The sequence below is a fragment of the Pelobates fuscus genome, chromosome 6, assembly GCF_036172605.1.
Source record: "Pelobates fuscus isolate aPelFus1 chromosome 6, aPelFus1.pri, whole genome shotgun sequence".
NCBI classification, from domain to species: Eukaryota; Metazoa; Chordata; class Amphibia; order Anura; family Pelobatidae; genus Pelobates; species Pelobates fuscus.
In genome coordinates this window covers 102,628,264-102,654,090 of record NC_086322.1, presented here as the reverse complement: position 1 = coordinate 102,654,090, position 25,827 = coordinate 102,628,264, and the positions used below count along the sequence as shown (strand labels likewise).

The following is a 25,827-nucleotide window of genomic DNA, read 5'->3' as shown; positions in this document are numbered from 1 at the left end:
TATCTGCACTAGTTTTAGAAAGAGAAAGTAAAATAAATACAGGGAAAATAACAATGGTAGGCATAACAGCAAAGTACCCCTTAGAGGCCTCCATCGGAAAGATGAGCATAGACTGATAGGACAGGTGTCTCAAGACCCCCAGACACAGGTAATAGAGAACCACAGGCTAGCAGACAGACATGAGGCAGAATATCAGTAAGTAAAACAGGTGTGGAAGTATGGGCCTGTTCCTGTGGCTCAATTTTCGGGCCCGTCTCATCACATGTCCTTCAAGGGCAGTGCATAGTTACGATCCAGGAGGATAAGCAGTAGGTCCGGGACTTCAGAAGTAGAGGTGCAGGTTGATGCCTCCAGAGTTCTAGCCACCGCAAGAAGTCATGGAAAAGCCTGTCCAGCCTGGTCAGTACATCGCTGGGGTCTCCACTGTGTGTAGTGAACCATGCGTTCACCGCCATCTTAGGTCTGCTTGTTGTCAGGATTTTGTCCTGCTCACCCGCCCAAGTTGAATGGCCTCCCAGGAGGGGACCAGGATCACCCCCACCAGTCCAAAGGGGAGGGGGAGCTAACGGGGCACTTGTTCAGGCTATCAGGCACCTGGGCATCCCCGGTACAGGAGATCGGTTGTTTACCCCGACCGGTGCACACCAGCTGCATTTGCCATGGAGAGGTCATCACACTTTCATCGAGTCAGCGACGCAACCACCTCCTTGCAGAGCAGGCAAGTCAGGCAACACAGATTTTGCTTGTGCAGTCCCCGGTCGGGCCATAATAGACTTTAAAAAGCTTTGTTTAGCAGGCTTGTGGAGGAGACACATCCATCCTCCATGAGTGTCAGCCCCCTCCACCCCGCCAGTAATATTTTAACTTACACTCTTCTTACTCCTGTATTTGCTACTTTCCACTCTCTAAAGCTCATCCATAATCTCACCAAGGGCATTTTTAAAAAATATATATTTTCATGGATATTTTCATGGATATATTTGGCATCTGTAATATCTGTCTCTCTTTTGGTCTCTATCTAGTGACTTGAATTCTGAAACTATTTGTCTGTAAAGTTCTTGATTCATGGTTGCAGTAAACGGTGTAAAATTTCACTCTGGGTTTTAACCCCAGAGAGAGAAAAAATGATAACCCAAAACTAACCTATCTTGGAAAAACAAAACAATGAATAAGGGGAAGAATAATAAAGATTGCTCAGTATCAGATCTTAAGATATAAGATATATTTGTTGTCTACATTATTTATTTATTTATTTATTTAATATTTTACCAGGAAAGATACATTGAGATTTCTCTCGTTTGTTCGTTGTTTGTTACAACATTATGAACAATAGTTACCTATCTAATGTGTCATGATTCACCCAAATCTGACTTCAGTACATTATGGGCTGCTTCTCAAATAAAAATGCTAATGCAGTTTACTGATCATTTACTATTACAAACCTGAATCAAAATGTGAACATTTACATTTTCTATAATGTCTGCATCAACAATATGCCAAAGTCAATTCCTGAACCTAAACAGACCTTGTGGATAATTTAGAACTCATTTTTAGTCTAATTCACCTAGTAATGTTTTGTATTAAACCACAGATTCTCATCTGAACATTCTTGAGTCGTATAATCCCAAATATTAAGAAATAGATCACAGCTTTCTACCCTATATGTAAATAAATCGACTTTAACATCAAAAAAGCTGACGGATCCATGAAAATGACATAGGTCCAACAGAATACAGAAGATATAAAAAAAGACATACCTGCTTTCTATAGCTGCTCGGAATTCTTCCTGACTTATGATGTTTCTGTTGAGTTTGTCAATTTTCCTAAATTAAGAAAAAATATGTATTGCGTACCATATTAAAAAGAAGAACTCATATGGAAGACAAGATTGGAAAAGTCAAGGGGGTGCAAAGAAGCAGAAGTAAATTTAAAGGATCTGATACGTGGCAGAAAAGCAGGTAAGAGTAGTGATAGAAAACAAATTAAGAAGTCTCTTTAATCTAGAAAATTCACATTTTCACATATACTTTGAACTTACTCAAATGTTGCCAGCAATGCCAAGAAATCTGCCTGGAAGAGGTTTGTTAGCTTGGCCTCAACTGCAGTAAGGGTAGACAGTGGGCTAATTGCACCTTCACGATGAAACCTGTAAGAAAATGATACAATGTGTCATTGTGGATTATATCAGCTAAAAGTGAGGTTAGAGAAATATTCAAATCCATGGAAGGAGAATCAGTGAACTGGTGGAGATGTACGCTTATAACTAGAGACAAATACACAGAAACTACACATTACGTGTGCACTAGCCATAGTTACCACTGTAAGAAATATGCGCTCACAAATACCATTTTTTTTTCCTAATTTTGAAAAATATGGCTGCAAATCATCACAACCTGTGGTTTACAAACATAATTAGTAAATGGATTAACTGCAACAAAAGTAACACAACTGTAATTCATTTCTTTGCATCCAAATAAAAAAATATTAAAAAAAACACTAAAATGAATGTATACCTATAAAAATAGATCAGCATGCAGATTGCTGACATTTTGTACTATGTTTGTCATTTAAAAATTTTGTAAATATCGTAGTGCAATGATTATACAGTTCAACACCAAAGGATTCACAGCATTGTTTAGAGGATATATATTATTATTATTATTATAATTATTGTCCCTTTAGTGACTGCATGATACTTCATGCCACCGTGTAGTTTTGGGCTTTAATGCCCAATGATGTCATTAAAATGTCATGCCTTTAAAGTACCAGTAGGGCAAACCCTTGTGAGAAGCAGATGCCATTGAAGACCTGGAACTCCCCTCTGCCACCTGTGTCAGATTATATGACCCCCCACTAATTGATATGCTGTGTGCAGTGCTCAAGGTAAGTACTACACACACCCATGTTCAGCTATGGGAACGAGAAAGTGTTAAATAACTGTGGAACAAACACATAGCAAAAGGGCTAAAAAGCTTCAAATCGTGAAAGCACAGACAGTATAGCAATAAGAAAAGCAGCTTGATTTGTACATCATCCCAAATTCTTGTGTATAATGGCATTAAAATAAATTAGGCACCAAGTTTCCCATTACGATTAATTTGTAATGCTGGTTGCCTCAATGTTAGGACAGGGTTTTTGTGCATGGCTCAAATCTTTCTCAGCAGAATTCATTCTTATTTTTTGCGGTTTTTGAATTGTTCTTGTGCTATATATTGTTCAACTTTTTATATATTTCACTAATTGTTTTGTGATTTGAATACAAGTGATTACTTGGTGTTTATTATTGAATCTGAACCTATTTCAGTCCATCTCTATGTATCTCACTTTTCTCATTATTGCTCCCAAGTGTTGCAGAACTGTGTGGACATTAGTGCCATCTAGTGGATGTTAAAAACATAACAACTGCAAGATTTCTGCATTCTTGTTTGAAAATAACTACCATAAGGATTGTTTAATCCTTTTTAAAAACATTTTTTTTTTTTTAATATGTATACAATATTTTACCAGGAAGGATACATTGAGATTTCTCTTGTTTTCAAGTATTTCCTGGGTATTAATTATTTGTATATTAACTCCTTATATATTAACTTCAATAGTTAATAATACATAAATAATAAATAGATGTATTTGAAAGAGGAAAAGGTAAATTTAAAATGAATCAGGTCTAAATATATATCATTATAAAATGTTATATCTATAAAAATATTGCACAGCATTACACAATTTGTATGCAACATTAAAAAATCCCCAACATGTTAAGACAAATAGATGTAAGAGGTTAAGAGATGAGGGGCAATCTAGAGGAAGGAAGGTATATAATACATATTTGATGTAGTTGTAGAGTGATATGGTGACATAAGGTGTCAGTGCAACTATAGTAGACCTGTGTATGGAAAGGAACGGAATTACATGGTAAGTTGATATGCTTTCCGAAGGATTAAGGATCTCTGAAAATTTTAGAGTTTAAGGAGATATCTGACTGGGCATGGTAAGGCACTCCATGCTAATTAAAGTTTGGTAATCAAGAGTCTGAAGTTAGGAGGCTAGGAGGGTGGAGAATTCACTGGTTGACTAGGTGTACTTATGGGGTGATGAGATATGTAATTTGAGATGGAGATGGTGAGAGCAATGCAGATAGAGTAGGTGAGCCCTGGACCATATTGTAATTGTGCAATAAGCAGGGAGTTCCCCAGGAAGTCCCCATTTTTCTCACCTATGGTTTGGGTTGGAGAGTATCTTGTGGGTGATGCCTTTATCGCTGCGATCTTGAAACTTCCTTAGAAAATCCATGTAGCTGATACCCGTCAGACTATTCTCCAGACCACATCTTGCCAAGAAGATGTGAAAATGCTCATCTTTCAGCTTAAGGTCAAATTTTTCCAAAACTGCCATAAAATCATCTTGATCCACCTAATAATAGAGTAATACAAAACAGTTGTAAAACACAAAAAAGGGAACAAATTAAATCCAAATTATTGCTGGATGCTAAATACCCTCCTACACCTTTTTTGAGAACATACATAAAATAAAATGTATGATTCATTTACAGGGTACAATGTTCTACCCATATCTACCATTGCTCTATTATGTTCATGTATCACAGTGGTTGCAGGTGGCAGATGATGTTATATAAATGAGAATCCTATAATTTCACTTATAGGTAAGGTAAGTAGGCTTTTTTTACTTTTTGCATTCATTGCTACTGAAAGTTTGCAGGATATAGGACAGGGTAGGCAACCTTTTAGTAGTACTGTGCCAAAACAAGATCTTGAAGTCCCTTGGCGTGCCGGCCCTATTTTTTTTTTAACAATGAGGTGTGTATGTTGCTGTATTTTGCTTGTGTTATGTATAAGTGCTGCAGTTGCTTTGCAATGTTGTATTTGTGTGTATATAGGCTGTAATATTGTATATGTTCATGAGTAGTTTGTAGTATTGTATATAATATCTATGAATGCGGGTTGTGTATGAGGGCTGCTTGTGTAACTGTGTGCGAGATGACGCGAGCGGGGTTGTTTGCATGTATGTGGATTGTTAATGGTGCTGTGTTTGTGAAGACAGTGAGTTTGTGTTCGTAGGTTGCCTGTTTGTAATATTAGTATGAGGAAGAGGCATCTTCTGCAGCTCTGTGTATATCTACCAGTGTGGGTGAAGGCCAAGGGCAGAAGCTGCGATAGCTGCTATGGGCTACTCTACTCCAATGCGGATTCCTATTCAAAAGTGCTGTGAGGAAGTGATGTGAGATCACTTCTTCTATGTGTGGAAATGCATAATTTGAGGATTGTCCATCACCAGCTGCAAACACAGGTTGGGTTGCACTATCAAATATCTGAAGTCTGTTTGGCTCTGGCCACCTTAAGTGCTGTGCAAAGGCACCTCAAGTGATGTAGTTGGCACACGTGCCATTGGTTGCTGACTCCTGGTATAGGATATAAGCATTAGCATTAGCTCAGCGTTAGCTCATCCATACCATTGCATTTTCATCTGTGTTCTGATTTGTCAAAACTACAAACCAGGCAATCAGAACACAATTTAGATGTAATTTAGTCTCCTTGCATCTATCATTATAGATTTTCTCAGATACACTGGGATTTCTTCAGCAAATGTTATTACAGAAAGGTCTGGTTTACATAGGTATGTAATCTTGTGTAAGTGAGCTGTTTCATAGAATAACCTCTAAAGAATCATATAAATGGGTTTTATAAAAAAGGACAAACAGCTAAGTTAAAATACAAATGTAAAAGTTATACTGGATTTGCCTGTTATTTATTGACGCTCCAGTAAAAAGCTCCAGAGAGAGACCAGAGATTACATTAAAAAAAAAAAAACTGTCAGATTGTCTGTTTAATGATTAAAGAAACACACAATACAGATGGGATTTAAATCATGAACAGTGAGCAGAATAAATTTATGCTTTGTAACTTTCAAATTTATTGTAGAATATACAGTATGCTCTGTGATACAAATTGAACCTAAACTGAAGCTTTGCTCTTCCTTTAAAGGAAAATTCCAAGAACCATAACTAGCACATCTGGCCATAGTGGTTTTGGGGCCTGGAGTGTCCTGGCGCCATCCCACAGTAATCTGTCAAACCATTTTAGCATGGTTTGATACTTACCTGTATCATTACTCCAGAAAACAGCTCTGATGAGCCTGGATGCAGCAGGCACAGGAACTGTCAAACTGTGCTAAAACTTTTGACAGATTGCGCTGGGATGGGAATAAGGCAACGGTGTAGAGGTTAAAGTGCTTAGAGTGGTTCTTTAAGCAGAGCTAACTTTTGCCTTGCTTGATCCAAGTCACATCCATTTAAAACCTACTTACTAGATTTATCCAAATAAAACAGATATAAACATTTACACACCTTTCCAATTCTTTGGGGATCATGAATCTCAAATTCTTCTTTCATATTTCGAAATCCTTCTCTGAACTTATCTTTGAACCATTTCTCAATACTGAGCGAAGCTTTCCGTTCCAGTTCTGTCTTTGACATTTCCCTAGAGTGTCCTAAGCAAACAAAATGGTTAAGAAAGAAATGATCATTTGCCAATTTGTGATATCACTGGGCAAATAGTATATACTAATTAGAAGGTGAATATACAGGTGATCTAACAGGCCTGCCATCCTGGAAAATCACAGAACGCTCTTGTAATAATAAAGATTCTAAAGTATGTGTACATTGGATGATTGTTGATAAAAGAAGTATATAATGGGCTTGCAACCTTTGTGAAATAATGATTTATGGTGAATTAATGCAGTGTGTGTAAAAGATTAGGAGACCACACTAAGACCCACAGTATAGTGAATCAGCACAACGCTAAATAAATCCTGAAATGTTAATTCACACCAAATGTAAAGCCTCTGTCACAGGGTGGGCTCATCACGTATGTCTGTGCATAATTTTTTTATGTTGATCAAAGCCAAACCCACATTCAGATGCATCCAACATGTTCACATTCTCTGCCTCACACGTGCAATGTTTTCAAATCAGTAGACACAGCAAAATTATGTTTTTATATGGTCTCCACCTCTTGCTCTTGTATAGTCTCACTGCTATTCTATATCTGATATTGTGAGCTGGTTTGTTACACCACATTCCAGTCTTCTTCAGTCTCTGTTGATTCCATATTTCATCCTTGCTGCCTGTACTGCCCGTTTACTGGGGAAATCACAAGCAATTCCCACAGTGGGGGCTAAAACACCGGAGGAACTGGTTATTTAAAAAATATATTTTTTTAATTCTTTTTAAAAAAGTAGCCTCATAGCCTAGCCAGTTGGCATTAAGGGGTACACCTTACTTAACTCTTGGAACAGAAAATGTAGGTGTATGTATGCCATATTTTCTGTTTGCAACTGAATGTTCCATTGCCTTGGCAACACACTTATCCCGCTGCACATTTTAAATGCCCTTCATCTATGGGATCACCAAGCTTGACAAGGATCTTTTTAGGAATTGAAATGATTGGTCTGGTAACTGGTTCCAATAAACCTTTAAAGGCCCATATCATGTACCCTGAATACTCTGGTCTGAACAAGGAATGTTACCATAAAAGTAATGACGTACACAATAATTTATCATACACAAACACATTGGCCTATGCCTACTGAAGTCTGTATTCTTACCCTTTGGACCCACAGGGTTCAAAGAATTGTTCTGAACTTTGTTGCTTAACTTTTTCAATAGGAAATCCACTTTGAGCGCTCCTGTTCCCTCCACATCATACCTGTAGTGAAATAAAAGGGAAGATTGTGTGCACTCAATATGGCCTCCTGGGAATATCGTTGTTCAGGAATGGTACGTGAAATGAAGAATCAGATATTTAAGGGAATAATAAGTGAACTGTAAACATTTTGTAACGTAAGATATATGTGGAACATTGGCATCTTCTCATTCATGGACATTTATTTTATTATTCTGAACGCTACCTTTTCCACAACTTTTCAAACTCCTCATCGTCCATGTGAAAGCCAATCTGGCCCAGTATTAGTCTAAATTCAGGAGGAGAAATCCTTGCATCTTCTTTGGGCTTCTTGTTTGAGATGATTTCAGCAAAATCCAGAAACCTGAATGTGATGAAGAAAGCAAGAATTCAACATTTAAACCATATGTAACATGTTACAAAGCCCACTGACTAGTCATTCAAAATATTTTAAACAGACACTATAAGCACAAAAACAACTTCAATGTAGTGAAGCAGTTTTGGTGTATAGATCATGACCTTGTTGTCAAACTGCTTAATTTGCTGCATTTTAGACGTTCAATCACTTTGTTTATGCAGCTCTAGCACATCTCTTCTGACTGAGACTCACACAATCTTCCTATACAATTCCTGAAATGAGATTCAAAATTGTTTAGCTTATGTTTAATTTACCATTTCTTATCTCTTGCTCTGTTTTTAGACTGATAGAGCCTCCTGCAAGCGATTAAAACTTTTCAGATATTGGAACTTCTAAAGTAAACATGCTGTGCTGTAAGATCTGATTGAAAATGAAACCATTTTTTTTCATTTTGGCTGTGTGAGTCACAGCTAGGCAAGGCTAGAGCTACGTAAACAGAAACAAAAGTGATTTAACTCATAAATGGCAGAGAATTAAGAAGTGATACTGCAGATTGGGTGACAGTAATATTTATTCTGAGGAATCTCAACTTTAAACATTTCTCCATTCATAATTCATCTATCACATTTGTGACAAGGTTATGTCATTAAGTCATTAATTGTAGTGAATTCACATGGTCAAATTGTCCAAAAAGAATGGAATGTGCTCTCATTATGTAAAATATCTTGGACAGATAATGAGGAAGTGAGATTTCCTCATTCTAATGTGGAAAGTTAAGTGGATGGGCCTCGGGTGTAGGAAATTTAAATAAAAAAAAATTTGCACAAAACATAACTATCCTTTCATTGACATGTGACAGCTCTGCTTTAAAAACAAAAACAAACATTCAATATTTTCCTGGTACGCAACTCATGAAAGGACCAAATTATTCCTCTGCTTTCTCTTGTGTAATGCAAGCCAATATTAAGGGAAGTTTTTTACAACAATTTTGGTCTACATTTTATAACTAGTGCAGTGATCAGAAATTGAGGACAGTTCAACAGACAGCAGTGGCTTCAGCTAAGATTTGGGATAACATTTCACCTTCCCTCAATCCAACCAATGACTCACATTGTTGCGCAGTTATAGTAAATACCAGCCATAGGTAACTAGTTGCATTTACCTTTGCTTTGTCTTAAAATGTACATGAACCTGTGATGCAGTCAGAGTTTTATCCTCAGATCTCCTATTAATGGGGTCCAGCCACGTAGGTCGGCCTGATGGTATTGGTTCCCTTAGTGCTGCGTACAGTTCTTCAAATTTTATTATTGTCTTTTCATTGAGCGCCAATCTGTCACCATCAAGAGAAGGGTTATTTGTAGTATACATCAGAAAGATATCACCATTATAAAAACCAACTCTAACAAATAACTCCCAAAATGCTTTAATAGAATTTCTTTTCTAGGAAATTATAGGGTTTTAAAAAATGTTTACTGAGCAAACATCACACAGAGCATATCGAGACAATTACTACATGTGCATATCAATATGACCATTAATCCAGTTATTCAAATAATAAATCCCCCTCCAAAAAAAAGACTCCAGAACGACAACAGAAAAAATAAACCATTGTTGCGTGTTACAGGCCAGGCACCAGGTCCATTGTTAGGCAGGAGCAACAGTGGTCTCTGACCCAGTCCCTGCACTTTCAGGGATTCCCGTGGTTTGTTTTTAAATGTTAAAAATCCATTTTCAAACACCACTGAAGTACCGTATTTAGAATGGGATTTGCATTGTTTCCTGGGTGGCCTGGTCAGCTGCAGTGGGTGGTGTGTGCACTCATCTATCTTTGCAAGATATTAAGCCAACGATCTGTGCGGTTATACCTGGTATCATTCCAGCAAGCCCTGGGTTGCTGTGAGAGAGATGATCTACAGTTTTTGGTCCTCCAAGCAGCTTCCTACCAGGGAAAAAGTATGCAACAGAGCGAGACTTGTAATGAGGTCCCAGGAGGGTTAAGGGGCCACAATAATATTTGTTGTCTCGGCCACACAACTTCTAGGGGTAGACCTTTCAGGAGCTCATAGAAACAAAAGATAAACATAAATATTCTAATAATAATCATCATGTACTATAGCTGAACCATGGAGACTATAAATTATGGGGAAAAAAACTGATGCCTGCGGTACTTAATGGATACATCCAAAAGCTTTACATTTAAGCAAAACAGGGGTGACTATATATTAACCGTACAACACACGTATTTCTGAGTCATTTATTCCCCACAACATTCAATACACAATATTCTAATTTGGATTCTTCTGCTTCTGCTATTATGAACATTATCGGAGTTTTCATTATAGACTTTCAAAATAATGTCTTGGAATCAGTCACAAATCACTGCCCCAGCTTCTTTAACCATGCATAGTGCAGCTAAGAGCTTGCTTTCTATTTTCCTTGTAAACTGTATTTTGAGTTTCTTGAATTTGAAGTATTTGAGATTTATTATCTTAACCCCTTAAGGACACATGACATGTGTGACATGTCATGATTCCCTTTTATTCCAGAAGTTTGGTCCTTAAGGGGTTAAAGACACATTTTTAAATGCGGCCTCTTCACTCAGCCAATATAAAATATTGCAGTTTCTGAGAAATGACCATATTTACATTTGTCAGCCAGTAGAGCCACTTCCTCCTTAAGATTTTAAAATTCAAAAAGAAAAAATGTCCAGCACAAATCAAGAGGTGATACCATCTGATTGGCGCAGCAAGGAAATTTGCCGCCCATGTGCATTATCTTCCCAATGCTTTCCTATGGAAAAGTACTGGATTGGCTGAGTTAGAAACTGGAGCAGAACACCATAGACCAGCATTGAAAGAGGTAAAGGTAAGTAAACTCATCTTTTTAACCCAGACAAAAACAGTGATTAGGGCTCTATATCGTTAGGAATTACACTTTTGTTGTGTATTCGCTATTGTGTTCCTTTAAGCTTTTTAAGGTCGTCATGTTTGGCATCATCATGAACAGAAAGATGATATTGAATATGGCTAATGCTTCTCACTGTCCAGCACTGAATTCATTGCTTCTTTGTAAGAAACATCCGATTGCTGGATTGAGGCAATTGCTGTGCAGTATGTAAAGCTTTTATGAGAAGCACTGGATTTAACCAGAGATCATCATGATAGATGATCTCACTGTGGGTTTGGTGGGCTTCGGGGAGAAGACTGTCTACAGGTATGTTTTACAGGTTTTTGTTTTTTTATCTATTTATTTTAATAAAGTTGATACCACTCATCTAGTGTTGAAAATAAATACATTTATTTTTAATGTTACAGTGTTCTTTTAAAGGTGGACATGGACAGAACTTCTGTGTCTTTGTGAAGCCATTTGAGTATTTCAGAATTTCATGGACTGTTTTGGCAGCATGAGGGGGACCTACACGATATTAGGCAGGTGGTTTTACTGTTGTGACTGATCAGTGTAGGAGTGTCAGGTTTGACAGGAGGTGCTCAAACTGCAGTAATAAGTCTAACAAAAAAAAACGAAGCGAAGAAACAGTAGGGATAAGCGAAAGACAAAGTCAAAGGTCAATGCGGACAGGGCAGGTTCACATGCGATGAACAGGCAAAATGGGTCAAATTCCAGAGAGACAATAGAAAGTTAGGGAGATGTGTTTACATTGACAACTGAGCACAGGAGACATAATAATTTGTAATTTTATTTAAGGGAGACGGGCATACCGCTCCCACTTCTTTGGTACCTAAAACTAAACCTCTTAAATTAACCTTGCCTCCTACCCCTTTAAATTGTCATCCATAAACCTATTGACCCAGTTGTTTTCCAGAGCTCCAGATCTAGATCTTTGGGTATATCTACTGAATAGATCCATTGATAAATGGACTAGAAGAGAACAAACACTGATACACAACATTACATTAGCCGCACGAAGGGCAATAACATACACTTGGCTAAAACAAGAGTTACCACACATAGCAAGTGTGATAGCTAGAATTAAAGAGATCCATTTGATGGATAACCTGACTTCTAGAGTGCGGGCAACCACTAGGACGTTCCGAAAACTATGGGAACCATGGGACAACAATCCTCTGGGCACTTAACAGAAGAGGGGGAAGACAGAGTCTCATCCGTCCCCTGGATTACGCAGCATTGTGGGACAGTCCTCGGGACCTTCTGCCTCCACAGGGACCCGGACCCCCTATTTACCCTCCCCCTATTCTCGGGCTCCTTTATCCCCCCCTCGCCCTCTCTCGCTTCTTCTTTATTTTCTTCTTCTCTTTTCTCTTATGCCCTCTCCTATTGGGACTAATTCAGGGACTATGCAAGCATACTTGTACTTCTTATAATGTACAAATATGCTATGAGATAACTTGTGAAGATGATATATACTACTTTGAAGTCTTGGCTCACGATGATACTGCATACCTTGTAAAGATACTTTGACATACTTTGTGTCTAGTATATGCTTCTGTTAAGATGTGCAATTGTATCATTGCCATGACAATGTATTTGCATTGTTGTCATTTACTTCGAGTCTGTTATGGCTACTTATGCTTGCGAATGCTTTTTGCACAATAAAAATAAAGAATGTAAAAAACAAACAAAAAGCCATCAATCAGGTGCACACATGCTGTAGATCTATAGTCTGTGGGGACTTCACTCCTAACACGACAATGCTGCCCGATACCCTGAAGTGGATCGCGGGTTGTGGCAAGGAGGAAAGAGCAGCAGCACTGCTTCCACTGAGAGGGAAGATGTCTTCCATCCATGGCAGTGAGCGGACTGGCCACATCAAAGAACCCGGACTGCTCCGATGTGATGCGGTTGATGAGGAGGGAGCCAAGGGAAACCAGTGCCTACTCGGAGGACCGTGATAGTATGCAGAGTGTGCGGAGCGTGCATTGGAGATTTGAAGATATAAGGGGTACCCTTGCGTACTCTATGTGGTGGTGGGCGGGGGGGGGGGGGCTGAGATAAGCTACGTTTGAGCTTCATCTTAAGCTTACGGAGCCAGGTCAACATGCATTATAGAAATAATATTAAAGAACAATAAAAAGGAAAAACAGAACAAATCTAAGTAACACATTGTGGAGGTAAGGACCCAGGTATCTGCAGCCGCAGATTTCAGGTAGGCAAGGTGGTTGTCTCAGGTTTTCCTCCTGTAAATGGGGTGATTGCCGCAACAGTCCAGACTGAACGATTTGGCAGCAGGGCCTTCTCTGCTGGCATGTCGAGGGCTTGCATGAATGCTGGTGCTTCAGTGAGATGTGACATTACATATGTCTTGCCTGCTCTATTGGCAATTAATTGGTGGGGGCCTCACTTATAGTGGATTGACTTCTCCTGGAGAAGCTGGGTGACTAGCTTGAGGGATCTCTGCCACGCCAAGGTGTGCCTAGAGAAGTCCCTGTAAAATGCCAGCTGTGCCCCCTTTGAAAGATACCGCGAGGGAGCCCCTGACTGCCCCCATGATTACTCCATGATTAGAGTCCCGCACTAGTTTCAGCAAGACATGCCTGGGTACCTCTTGGGCTTTGTTAGTTGCCCTGTTGAGTTGGAAGCAGGAATCCACCACCAGTTGCTTTATCTGCTTGGGCAGTAAGAGGGTGGCAAGGAGCCTCTGGCAGTAATAGGGGGACTCAACTCAAGAAATAGTTTCCGGCACTTCCCGGATCCTTAGGTTACGTGCCCTGGTCCTGTCTTCCATGATGAGCCTGGTGGTCAGCACACTGTTTCTGTCGCACTCCTATGGCAACGACTGTGACTGACTGTGCAAGCTTGGAGCCCTCCATGCTTTCCTCCACTGCGTGCACTCGAGTTGTAAGAGTAGTCACTGCTTCGCAAACTGGTGCCATGTCTGCATTAAACATGGCCTGGATTGCCTTCATTAAGACGCATCCAGCTTATGTAGGCGCTGTCTCCGCACTTTATTATTATTTTTAATTAACAAAGGAGCCCAATAATTGGAATACATGCGATCATTATATGCACCACAATGTAGTAAGCACTTGTTTTTGCTTTCCCTATACAATATTAGCACTCATGTGTGTTCCTAGTTTATATTTTGCGGGTTACTATTGCTTTTATTGATCCTCTCATCTTGCAAAATCAGATGTGATTAAATCACGTCTGGTCCCAATCGGGATTAATTGTTGATGGCCATCAGCTGTTCTGTATGATATATATCTGGAACAGGTAGGGGGTGATACATGCTTTTTTTTAAGAAAGGCACCTGAGCATTCCAAAATGTTGGGGATTCTCGGGTGATTTGTGTCAGGCTCTGGTAGGCTATGGATGTGGGCTATGTTGCTGTATGTTCATCACTTTTTGTTTGTCATTTTATATGTTTGCTATTGTGATATATTATTGTTAATAAAGTTACATTTATATAAGTATTCTTTGTGGTGTGCATCCTGTGTTTTGATTTACTGATTGTTTTTGATACCCTGGGCTGTATCTATTTCGGACTGAACCTGTGCATTGACATATTGGATACTGATTACCTTTTCAATGCTAACATATTGGAGTAATCACTTCAGCTCTATACATGTAAAACCTATGTTGTGTAAAGGACGGTACACTGTAATATGTTAAGTACCAAAAAAGACTATAAAGATGTATATAGGAACCAGATGTTCTGTAAAAAAAAATGGTTTCACATGTAAAGAGTTATTGTAGGCAACACTCCACCCATAGAGGCTAGTCTATTTTAAAACCCTGTTGTTCGTTTACTCTTTGTATAAATCCTCATTGCATGATCGACTATGCGTTGTATAAATACCACTCTGACCACGTACCTGAGGAGGAGTTGCTGATACTGCCTGGAATTTATTAGCCTTCCAAGAAATTTTGTTAACATCATGAGCAGCACATCCCTTACAGACAAAGTAAGAACATATTAAATACTGTGAACATAAGGCATAGACCATCTCAAACACTGTGAACACAAAGTATAGACCATCTCAAGCACGCTGAACACAAAGTATAGACCATCTCAAGCACTCTGAACACAATGCATAGAGCATCTCAATCACTGAACACAAGGCATAGACCATCTCAATCACTGAACACAAGGCATAGACCATCTCAATCACTGAACACAAGGCATAGACCATCTCAATCACTGAACACAATGCATAGAGCATCTCAAACACTGAACACAAGGCATAGACCATCTCAATCACTGAACACAAGGCATAGACCATCACAATCACTGAACACAAGGCATAGGCCATCTCAATCACTGAACACAAGGCATAGGCCATCTCAATCACTGAACACAAAGTATAGAGCATCTCAATCACTGAACACAAGGCATAGACCATCTCAAACACTCTGAACACAATGCATAGACCATCTCAAACACTCTGAACACAAGGCATAGACCATCTCAAACACTGAACACAATGCATAGAGCATCTCAAACACTCTGAACAAAAAGAATAGACCATCTCAAACTCTGAACACAAGGCATAGACCATCTCAAACACTCTGAACACAAAGCATAGACCATCTCAAACACTCTGAACACAAAGCATAGACCATCTCAAACACTCTGAACACAAAGCATAGACCATCTCAAACACTCTGAACACAATGCATAGACCATCTCAAACACTCTGAACACAATGCATAGACCATCTCAAACACTCTGAACACAAGGCATAGACCATCTCAAACACTCTGAACACAAAGCATAGACCATCTCAAACACTCTCAACACAAAGCATACACCATCTTAAACACTCTGAACACAAAGCATACACCATCTCAAACACTCTGAACACAATGCATAGACCATCTCAAGCACTCTGAACACAAGGCATAGGCCATCTCAAACACTGAACACAATGCATAGACCATCTCAAACACTCTGAACACAAGGCATAGACCATCTCAAACACTGAACACAAAGCATAGACCATCTCAAACACTCTGAACACAAAGAATAGACCATCTCAAACTCTGAACACAAAGCATAGACCATCTCAAACACTCTGAACACAAAGCATAGACCATCTCAAACACTCAGAGCACAAAGCATAGACCATCTCAAACACTCTGAACACAATGCATAGACCATCTCAAACACTCTGAACACAATGCATAGACCATCTCAAACACTCTCAACACAAAGCATAGACCATCTCAAGCACTCTGAACACAAGGCATAGGCCATCTCAAACACTGAACACACGGCATAGACCATCTCAAACACTCTGAACACAAGGCATAGACCATCTCAAACACTCTGACCACAATGCATAGACCATCTCAAACACTTTGAACACAATGCATAGACCATCTCAAACACTCTGAACACAATGCATAGACCATCTCAAACACTCTGAACACAATGCATAGACCATCTCAAACACTCTGAACACAATGCATAGACCATCTCAAACACTCTGAACACAAAGCATAGACCATCTCAAACACTCTGAACATAAAGCATAGACCATCTCAAACACTCTGAACACAATGCATAGACCATCTCAAAACACTCTGAACACAATGCATAGACCATCTAAATCACTGAACACAAGGCATAGGCCATCTCAATCACTGAACACAAGGCATAGGCCATCTCAATCACTGAACACAAAGTATAGAGCATCTCAATCACTGAACATAATGCATAGACCATCTCAAACACTCTGAACACAAGGCATATACCATCTGAAACACTGAACACAATGCATAGAGCATCTCAAACACTCTGAACACAAAGAATAGACCATCTCAAACACTCTGAACACAAAGAATAGACCATCTCAAACACTCTGAACACAAAGCATAGACCATCTCAAACACTCTGAACACAAAGCATAGACCATCTCAAACACTCTGAACACAAAGCATAGACCATCTCAAACACTCTGAACAGAATGCATAGACCATCTCAAACACTCTGAACACAATGCATAGACCATCTCAAACACTCTGAACACAAGGCATAGACCATCTCAAACACTGAACACAAAGCATACACCATCTCAAACACTCTGAACACAAAGAATAGACCATCTCAAACAAACACTCTCAACACAAAGCATACACCATCTCAAACACTCTGAACACAAGGCATAGACCATCTCAAACACTGAACACAATGCATAGAGCATCTCAAGCACTCTGAACACAAGGCATAGGCCATCTCAAACACTGAACACAATGCATAGACCATCTCAAACACTCTGAACACAAGGCATAGACCATCTCAAACACTGAACACAAAGCATACACCATCTCAAACACTCTGAACACAAAGAATAGACCATCTCAAACTCTGAACACAAGGCATAGACCATCTCAAACACTCTGAACACAAAGCATAGACCATCTCAAATACTCTGAACACAAGGCATAGACCATCTCAAACACTGAACACAAAGCATACACCATCTCAAACACTCTGAACACAAAGAATAGACCATCTCAAACTCTGAACACAAGGCATAGACCATCTCAAACACACTGAACACAATGCATAGAGCATCTCAAATACTCTGAACACAAAGAATATACCATCTCAAACACTGAACACAATGCATAGACTATCTCAAACACTCTGAACACAAAGCATAGACCATCTCAAACACTCTGAACACAAATCATAGACCATCTCAAACACTCTAAACACAATGCATAGACCATCTCAAACACTCTAAACACAATGCATAGACCATCTCAAACACTCTGAACACAATGCATAGACCATCTCAAACACTCTGAACACAAGGCATAGAACATCTCAAACACTCTGAACACAAGGCATAGAACATCTCAAACACTCTGAACACAATGCATAGACCATCTCAAACACTGAACACAATGCATAGACCATCTCAAACACTCTGAACACAAAGCATAGACCATCTCAAACACTCTAAACACAATGCATAGACCATCTCAAGCACTCTGAACATAAAGCATAGACCATCTCAAACACACTGAACATGAAGCATTGACCATCTCAAACTCTGAACACAAGGCATAGACCATCTCAAACACACTGAACACAATGCATAGAGCATCTCAAATACTCTGAACACAAAGAATATACCATCTCAAACACTGAACACAATGCATAGACTCTCAAACACTCTGAACACAAAGCATAGACCATCTCAAACACTCTGAACACAAATCATAGACCATCTCAAACACTCTAAACACAATGCATAGACCATCTCAAACACTCTAAACACAATGCATAGACCATCTCAAACACTCTGAACACAATGCATAGACCATCTCAAACACTGAACACAATGCATAGACCATCTCAAACACTCTGAACACAAAGCATAGACCATCTCAAACACTCTAAACACAATGCATAGACCATCTCAAGCACTCTGAACATAAAGCATAGACCATCTCAAACACACTGAACATGAAGCATAGACCATCTCAAACACTCTGAACACAATGCATAGACCATCTCAAACACTCTAAACACAATGCATAGACCATCTCAAGCACTCTGAACATAAAGCATAGACCATCTCAAACACTCTGAACACAATGCATAGACCATCTCAAACACTCTGAACATAAAGCATAGACCATCTCAAACACTCTGAACACAAAGCATAGACCATCTCAAATACTCTGAACACAAGGCATAGACCATCTCAAACACTGAACACAAAGCATACACCATCTCAAACACTCTGAACACAAAGAATAGACCATCTCAAACTCTGAACACAAGGCATAGACCATCTCAAACACACTGAACACAATGCATAGAGCATCTCAAATACTCTGAACACAAAGAATATACCATCTCAAACACTGAACACAATGCATAGACTATCTCAAACACTCTGAACACAAAGCATAGACCATCTCAAACACTCTGAACACAAATCATAGACCATCTCAAACACTCTAAACACAATGCATAGACCATCTCAAACACTCTAAACACAATGCATAGACCATCTCAAACACTCTGAACACAATGCATAGACCATCTCAAACACTCTGAACACAAGGCATAGAACATCTCAAACACTCTGAACACAAGGCATAGAACATCTCAAACACTCTGAACACAATGCATAGACCATCTCAAACACTGAACACAATGCATAGACCATCTCAAACACTCTAAACACAATGCATAGACCATCTCAAACACTCTAAACACAATGCATAGACCATCTCAAACACTCTGAACACAATGCATAGACCATCTCAAACACTCTGAACACAATGCATAGACCATCTCAAGCACTCTGAACACAATGTTGTGGCCTAAAGATCAAAAGTAAACTACCACACTCAATACATACCACAACTAATTTACCATACACACTCTGGGTCACAACTAAACCTGCACATTTACTACAGTTTTCACTTGTATAAAGGATTGATCATTCCCTTACCTATTAACTTGTCCTTTGCCTTCAGGATCATTATTTTTAAACAGCTGTCTGAGAGCAAAATATCCACCAGTCCTCAACTTTTCATGCAAAACATGTTCCAGCTGCAACAAGTAGACATGGGTTAGCCAAGAAAGCATTGTTCTGGGTTAGCTATTATGTTAGTTTAAAATGAGAAATGAACATTATAGAGAGATTTTGTTTGCACTGGCCCTAGAGGACTAGGGATTGGGGTTTGATTTACTTTTTTATATTCCACTAGTCAAAATAGTGCTGAATAACCAGGTATTCAGTTTAATCCCCCCATGCTACCTAAGTAATAGAGGAATGTGAAGCAAAGTCCTGTTTTCCAGCACCCCCATCTGACAGTCACCTGGAGGCACCTTCACCTATCCCTAAGTAGCCTTAAAACCAGCTTTCTGTAATACAATACATTTTTTTTTTAAATCACTTACCCCTACACCAAGTGAAGAGATCAGATGCTAATGAAACTAACAACTAGGATTTTAGCTCCCCCCAGCAATGCCAATAATTAGGAAAACATTTAATTAATCAGCCAATCCTAGGTAACATGTATGCATGGTTAATTAATTCTCATCAGGAGTTACAAAGTGCCAGGATTCCTGCTGGAAGTCTATGCAAGAAAAATGATATGCTGAGAGGCCCAGTTCCCCAAAGGGATTAATGTATCAGCTTCCACTTTGATAATGCAAAGAAAACTATTTATTGAATTGCAGAAAATAAATAATGGCATAGAACAAAAGGGAAAGAATGAGGCACTAAACCAGTGCACGATTTGAAAGCACTCATCCAAAAGTAGATTTGAGTACAGATTCCTTATAATTATACATGTAATGGAAGAGCTCAGTGTGTCCTTACCTCATCCACCTCAAGCCTAAGCTGTGTTCCTGGCCGCGACACTGAGCTGGATGTACTGCTGACCACGCTCACTCTGCTCTCAGCCCGACTTCCGATGGCAGCTCTCTGACCTTTTACATGGACCATAAACAAGAGGTTTTAATGCAGGGACCTCAAACTCTGGTCCCAAAGATTTTGATTACCTACAACTCACAGCATTCTCTGAATGTAACAGATGGGCAGAGAATCATGGGAGTTGCAGTTCAGCAACATTTAGAGTTTGAGATGCAAAAATTGAAGAAAAGGCTAGTTTTTAACAGTGTGATTTAGTTTGCATGCCACCGATAAGTAAAATCTGTGAGATTCCCCATTGAGCCAAGAACTTGGATGGTGTCAGTATGTGTATGTAGTTCAAGTCTGTCTCCTTCACTATATACTGCTGTACAATAGCTGCAATGTGAACACACAGAACTTTTCCCTCCCCAGCTTACTGCACAGCACTCTGAGCCAGGGAGGTAACTGTGTTGAGTGCATATGCTCTCCCAGCACAGTTACAGTGACTGAAGAATGACTTGTTTTAAAGAAGTCAAGTATAGATACTGCTATAGCTGAGTGAAGAAACTAGGCTATCCCATATAACGTCAATACGGAGCATGATCACAGGAAGACGAAGTACAAAATGTCAAAAACATCAAACATTTCACAGGCAAGTATTCAAGGACAGATAAAGCCTGCAATAAGCTAAAGTGGTTATGGTGCTTGGAGTGTCCCTTTAAAGTATGCAAAAGGAAAATTAATTAAGCTACGCATTAATACAGGACATCATAAACAAGAAGGGGAGAAAATGAATGTGTCAAGTTGCATTTTTTCGCAATAAGGGCTGCATATCCCATAAGACTGCGCTGTACTAAACAAATATGTATATGGATAAATAACATCTCTTCTCTCTCTGCACTGCAAGCTAGCACTGGCTAATGTCACCTCCAGGGAGTACATGGGACACCCCTGAAATAGAGGCTAACTGGAGCTATGGCAGAGTGGCAGAGAGGTTTCTTCTGAAACCATATTTTTTGGAGAAGTGGTACCAGATTATTGCCTCAATTTAATATTGCTGGATAAGCTTTTAAAATGATTGTCAAACTATCAAAAACTATATCATATATATAAAGAAAATAATAAATATCAAAATATTACAATATTTTTCATAATATTAAATCATTTTAAGAGTAATTTACACATATCCTGAGCTAGAACAAACAGATGATTTTTCAAGCAATAGAAAACCATTGTTTACTGGTTGCCCAGACACTCATTCATAACAAATTCAGGGTACTTTTCAGTAAGCAATACAATCTATAGTTCCAAAGAACCACATGCATATTTGCTTTCCTTTTAGACAACACTGGTTTAACCCCTCCACTATCAACATATATACGCATCAGTGATTTTGCAGAAGATGTTGTAGACGTCATCTCGCCTGATATATTGCCAGAATTATGACTGTTATAGCATTAAGGGAAAATGTAGTCTACAACATCTGGAGGGCCGAAAGTTGCCTACCCCTGGCTTGGGAATACATTACAGTACACATGCAAACTGCACTATTAGTATACAAAGTGTATTAGAATCGGGGGAGGGGGCAATGAATTAGACTGGGTCTGCATGGAGGCGCTGAACACTCCCCATGGAGATGCTTATTGGCCGCAAAGCATTTTATCACACATGCACAATAGCCTCACAATTGGATTGGCTGAGATCATCAAGTTTGATCATCTCAGCCAAAGTGAAGAACACACTCATAGGACTTCAAAATTAACAAGATAACGTCATTTGTTTTTTACAACTGTGCAACAGCGTACATTCACCATTTCAGTCCCATTACCAAACATTTCTTAATATGTCAAGGTAGTTGGACTGACATTAGTTATATTAACCCCTTAACGCCGTTACGGCGTTCTATGCCGTCGCGGCTTTAAAGGGCTTTAAAGCCGTTGCGGCGGCATAGAACGCCGTAACGGCTGAAGCCCCCAGGAGGTAAGCTATACTTACCTCCGCCGCGATCCTCTTCTGGGGGTCTGCCTGAGAGCCCAGGCAGCCCCCCTCCGGCAAATGAGGCCCCCGGGGGCCATGTGATCGCTCTCAAAGAGCGATCACATGGCCCCCTATAGCTGGCTATGGATCTGCCAGCAGGGGGACTGTCTAAAATATTAGAGAGTCCCCCTGCTGGTAGGTAGTGTAAAAAAAAATTAAATACACATGTTAAAATAAAATACAAGTATTTATATATATATAATATATGTATATATATTATATATATAATATATATACATATTATATATATGTAACGTCATACGTAATGTATTTTAATATTAATATTAGTATATATATTAGTATTAAAATACACTTAGAATGACGTTACATATATAATATGTATATATATATAATATATATAATAGATCTACATATATATATTATATATATATACGTATAATTACAATAATAAATAAATAAAATAATAAAATAAATAAATAAAATATTGAAACAAAATTTAAAATAAATTATATATTCATATGTAATTTCATTCTAACTGTATTTTGTTATTAATATATATATATTGGAAACAGAATACACTTAGAATGACATTCTATATATATCTATCTATATATAAAATACAAATAACCGCAAATATATATAGATAGATAAATACATATAATTACATGAAAGATTACATTAGTATACACGTAGAATTTAAATACCTATAAATGCATATATATTAAAATTCTACATGTATATTTAAGTAATTTTTTAACATAATTATGTCATTTAATTAATTAAAATTTGATTGACATGCCTGACAACACAGGGAGAAAGTGCAGAGAATTTAATTCGCAAGCACTATATTTGACCCTGTAACTCTCCAAGACACCATAAAACCTGTATATAGGGGGTACTGTTTTACTCGGGAGACTTCGCTGAATTTAAATATTAGTGTTTAAAACTGGTAAATTGTATTACAACGATGATATTTTAAGTAAAAGTGACGTTTTTTGCATTTTTTACAAACAAACTGCACTTTTATGGACTATAATTTTGTTGTAATATGTTTTACTGTTTTAAAACACTAATATTTGTGTTTAGTGAAATCTCCCGAGAATAACAGTACCCCCCATGTACAGGTTTTATGGTTTTTTGGAAAGTTAGAGAGTCACATATAAGGCTCGCATTTCATTTTTTTGACATTGAAATTTGCCAGATTAGTTATGTTGCCTTTGAGACCGTATGGTAGCCCAGGAATAAGAATTACCCCCATGATGGCATACCATTTGCAAAAGTAGACAACCCAAGGTATTGCAAATGGGGTATGTCCAGTCATTTTTAGTAGCCACTTAGTCACAAACACTGGCCAAATATTAGTATTTTGCTTTTTTCACACAAAAACAAATATGAACGCTAACTTTGGCCAGTGTTTGTGACTAAGTGGCTACTAAAAAAGACTAAACATACCCCACGTTCAATACCTTGGGTTGTCTACTTTTTCAAATGGTATGCCATTATGGGGGTAATTCTCATTCCTGGGCTACCACACCGTCTCAAAGGTAACATTACTAATCTGGCAAATTTCAATTTGAAAATGGAACGTTCTATATTTGACCCTGTAACTTTCCAAAACACCATAAAACCTGTTAATGGGGGGTACTGTTGTACTCGTGAGACATCGCTGATTACAAATATGTGCATTTTGTTGCAGTAAAACCTAACAGTATTATGACATTTACAGCTAAAATGTGAGGCGGAACTACAAATTAAAAAAAAAAATTCTAATTTCTTACAGTTTTTTTTTATTTTATTCATAATAAATTGTTTCATATATAAATATTTTATATGAAATGAAAGCCCTGTTTCTCCTGAACAAAATGATATATAATAAGTGTGGGTGCATTTAATATGAAAGAGGTGAATTACGGTTGAACAGACATATAGCGCAAATTCCAGTTTTTGTTTACGTTTTGTTTTGATCAGAACGTGCACTATTGACTCCGTCCTGAAGGGGTTAAAATGCACGTCTCCTTAAAATAAATTTTATATTTGGTTTACTTTGAAGCCCTACGAGCGTGAGGATGTCCAGTGTCAGTTAGGCAACTTTTTTTATACTGTACTATGAAAACTGTTGAATAAAGGTTTTGGGGTTTTTTTGCGGCCCACATAAACTTAAACCTTGTTTATTTGGCCCATGTTAGCCTTAAAGTTTGACATGCTTGTTCTATACATTTCTTTCCCATCTAATGTTTATTTCAAAAAATGTGTTTTGGGATCAGTGCTGATTTTCAGAATGTGTTTAACATGTTGTAAAAAAAGGAATACGGTGTGAATCCTGATTATTTCTAGAGTTGCTATATTTCTGTATAAAGGTAGATAAATACATGAAAACTTCTGATTCTGTAAATGTACTATTAAAGAACTCAGTAGTGAAAGGGTTATTAATCCACACAGACAGGCAAGTCAAGCAGGACTCTATTAAATGTAACACAAATGCTTTCAACTCATTGTTATTGGATCTCCTATAATTACGCCTTATTAGTCTGGCTACAGAGAGCTGTCTGATAAAGTGTAATTACAAGTATTAGGCATTCCCCATTCAATGAGAGGTGTCACAATAGATACAGTTCACATATTGTTTCAGAATCTGTACAAAACCTGTGTACATACAACATGTCTGCCATGAGTATTGCTCAGATAATTACAGCTATTTCCCGAATGGCAGCGTTGCCATATCCACCATGTTTTCCTGGACATACATCATTGTATAATGCTGACTGGCATCCTGTAGAATGTAGAATTTGTATGCTACAGGATTCCCTATTGATATATATCACCTGATTTACTACCTGCAGCAACTCCTATAAACTACAGGGCCGAACGTTCCATATGTTGTGCATTATCTCTGTATAAAGATATGTGTCCTGTAAAATGAGTTAAATTGGGTAATGTGCCCTTACCCAATGGAGATTACCTAAAAATAAAAAGACGTTTCTGAGAGACAGAGAGTTTTATAGTTTGTTCAGTAGTTGTTATAAAGTTTTCTTATTTACCAATGGCTGACACTCTAAGTGGAAAAAGCTCTAGTCAGGTTATTAAGACATATGCACCGAGAATGTTGCAAATCGTAATTGTTTCATTATTTAAAAGATACATTTCAAAATAAGGATCATCATTTGAGAGAGCATCTTCATGTTATGTATTACAATTTATTAAAGGGACACTATAGTCACCAGAACAACTACAGCTTAATGTTAGTATAATCATTGTCTTCAGGCATTTGAATGCAAAAACTTCCTTTTCAGAGAAAATACAGTGTTTACATTGCCCCTAGGGACACCTCCTCAAATGGCCACGCGAGGTGCTTCCTGGGCAGGGCTGCACAGTAGGCAGCAGTGCCGTTTAGCGTTTCCACGCTTTGCGTGGGGACGCTGAATTTACCTCATACAGATGCATTGATTCTCTATGAGGAGGTGCTGAT

At 38.4% G+C, this 25,827-nt stretch overlaps 1 protein-coding gene across 1 annotated transcript in view; it reads right to left on the bottom strand.

Annotated features, from left to right (window-relative positions):
• Positions 1–25,827, bottom strand: part of LOC134614390 (EF-hand calcium-binding domain-containing protein 6-like) — a 144,228-nt gene that overhangs the window by 49,358 nt on the left and 69,043 nt on the right. Inside the window, exons 3-12 of the mRNA XM_063458122.1 lie at positions 20,331–20,440; positions 19,455–19,555; positions 14,850–14,927; positions 9,218–9,385; positions 7,924–8,061; positions 7,621–7,721; positions 6,362–6,504; positions 4,214–4,410; positions 2,039–2,146; positions 1,758–1,823 (exon numbers count right to left, since the gene is read on the bottom strand). Of these exons, the coding sequence (XP_063314192.1) occupies positions 1,758–1,823; positions 2,039–2,146; positions 4,214–4,410; positions 6,362–6,504; positions 7,621–7,721; positions 7,924–8,061; positions 9,218–9,385; positions 14,850–14,927; positions 19,455–19,555; positions 20,331–20,440 (1,210 nt within the window). The remainder of the gene's footprint in view (positions 1–1,757; positions 1,824–2,038; positions 2,147–4,213; positions 4,411–6,361; positions 6,505–7,620; positions 7,722–7,923; positions 8,062–9,217; positions 9,386–14,849; positions 14,928–19,454; positions 19,556–20,330; positions 20,441–25,827) is intronic.